Source organism: Mobula birostris, chromosome 5, assembly GCF_030028105.1.
Source record: "Mobula birostris isolate sMobBir1 chromosome 5, sMobBir1.hap1, whole genome shotgun sequence".
Lineage (NCBI taxonomy): Eukaryota > Metazoa > Chordata > Chondrichthyes > Myliobatiformes > Myliobatidae > Mobula > Mobula birostris.
In genome coordinates this window covers 206,439,044-206,440,772 of record NC_092374.1, presented here as the reverse complement: position 1 = coordinate 206,440,772, position 1,729 = coordinate 206,439,044, and the positions used below count along the sequence as shown (strand labels likewise).

General features: G+C 47.0%; 1 protein-coding gene across 2 annotated transcripts in view; it reads left to right on the top strand.

The window, feature by feature from the left end:
• skic2 (SKI2 subunit of superkiller complex) overlaps positions 1 to 1,729 on the top strand; it is a 105,593-nt gene that overhangs the window by 73,802 nt on the left and 30,062 nt on the right. For both annotated transcript variants that reach the window (XM_072259404.1, XM_072259403.1), the window contains one exon: positions 1,222 to 1,359. In XM_072259404.1, the coding sequence (XP_072115505.1) occupies positions 1,222 to 1,359 (138 nt within the window). The remainder of the gene's footprint in view (positions 1 to 1,221; positions 1,360 to 1,729) is intronic.

Sequence of the window (1,729 nt, the reverse complement as noted above, 5' to 3'; positions counted from 1 at the left end):
TCATGAGGACTCCTAAATCCCTTTGTACCTCTGATGTTTGAACCTTCTCCCCATTTAGATAATAGTCAGCACTATTGTTCCTTTAACCAAAATGCATTATCATATTTTTCCCAAGACTGTATTCCATCTGCCAATTTTTTTTTTCCCATTCTTCCAATTTGTCAAAGTCCTGCTGCAATCACATCGCTTCCTCAGCACTACCTGTTGTCATATCATCAGCAGGCTTTGCCACAAAGCCATCAATTCCATTATCTAAATCACTGACAAACAATGTGAAAAGTAGCCGCCCCAATACTGACCCCTGACGAACACCACTAGTCACCAGCAGCCAACCAGAAAAGGCCCCCTTTAGTCCCATTCGTTGCCTCCTGCCTGTCAGCCATTTCACCTGCAATCCACCTGGGCAAGCTCCTCTCTCACGCCTCTGTAATTCCTTTTATCCATTGTGATTCTGATACATCTGACTTGTGCTTCTCCCTCTCAACTGCAGTACAAGTTCAATCATATTATGATCACTGCCTCCTACGTTAAGCTCCCTAATAAGATCTGGGTTATTACACAACACCCAATCTAAGAGAGCCTTTCCTGAGTAGGCTCAAGCACAAGCTGCTCTAAAAAGCCATCTCATAGATATTCAACAAATCCCCTCTGTTGCGATCCGACACCAATCTGATTTTCCCAGTCGCCTTGCATATTGAAATCTCCCGTTACAATTGCAACATTACCCTTATTACATGCCCTGAGGCTGTGACCCTGCTGAACCTCACATCACAGCGCTAAGCAGTATTGCACCCGTATTGTACTGTCTCAGTACTTTTATATTTGTGTGCTGTAGCACTTTTTTTATTCGCAGTTATTTTGTAAGTAACACTATTCTTTGCATTCCTGGTCAGATGCTAAATGCATTTCATTGGCTTTGTATCTGTACTCGGCACAATGACAATAAAGTTGAATGTAATCTAATCTAATCTAATCTTTCCAGCTCCCTTTGCAATCTCAACCCCACATCTAGGCTACTACTTGGTCTATATAGGATTCCCTTAATTTTTTTTCCACCCTTGCTTTTTCTCTAACTCCACCCACAAAGATTCCCTTCCCTGATGTCGACTGTCCCCCTCTCTCTGCCAGTCGTCCCCCCCCCACTGACGCTGAGTGAGTTGTTGTTGTTGTGGCACCACCCAACCAGGTGCCCTGCCTGACTCCCTGCCACCTGTGTTACAGGGGAAGCCAACCCTGCTGCAGTCACAGTTCCGTCTGACCTACACCATGATCCTCAACCTGCTGCGGGTGGAGGCACTCCGCGTCCAGGACGTGATGAAACGCAGCTTCTCTGAGTTCCACACCCGCAAGGATGCCAAGGTGGGTGGGAGCGCCCCCTCCCTCTGACGTGTCCCCTTGCCTCGGTATTTGTCTGTGTGTCAGCATGTCTGCTGTGCACAGGAACGGGTTCCTGCCTGTGTCTGTGTGTTGTCCTTGCCTGTCTGCTCGGGTCTGTGTGTTGTCCTTGCCTGTCTGCTCGGGTCTGTGTGTACGCACATCCAAGTTTATGTATTATTGCTTTCAGGTCTGTCTGTGCATCACAGTCAAGTTCATTATCACTGGCTTGTTTATTTACTGATAGAGCTGGACCTTTGAGCCAACCCTAACCTCGCCATGGGACAATCTACAATGACTAATTAACCTACCCAGTACGTCTTGGGACTGTGGGAGGAAACTGGAGGGCCCATGA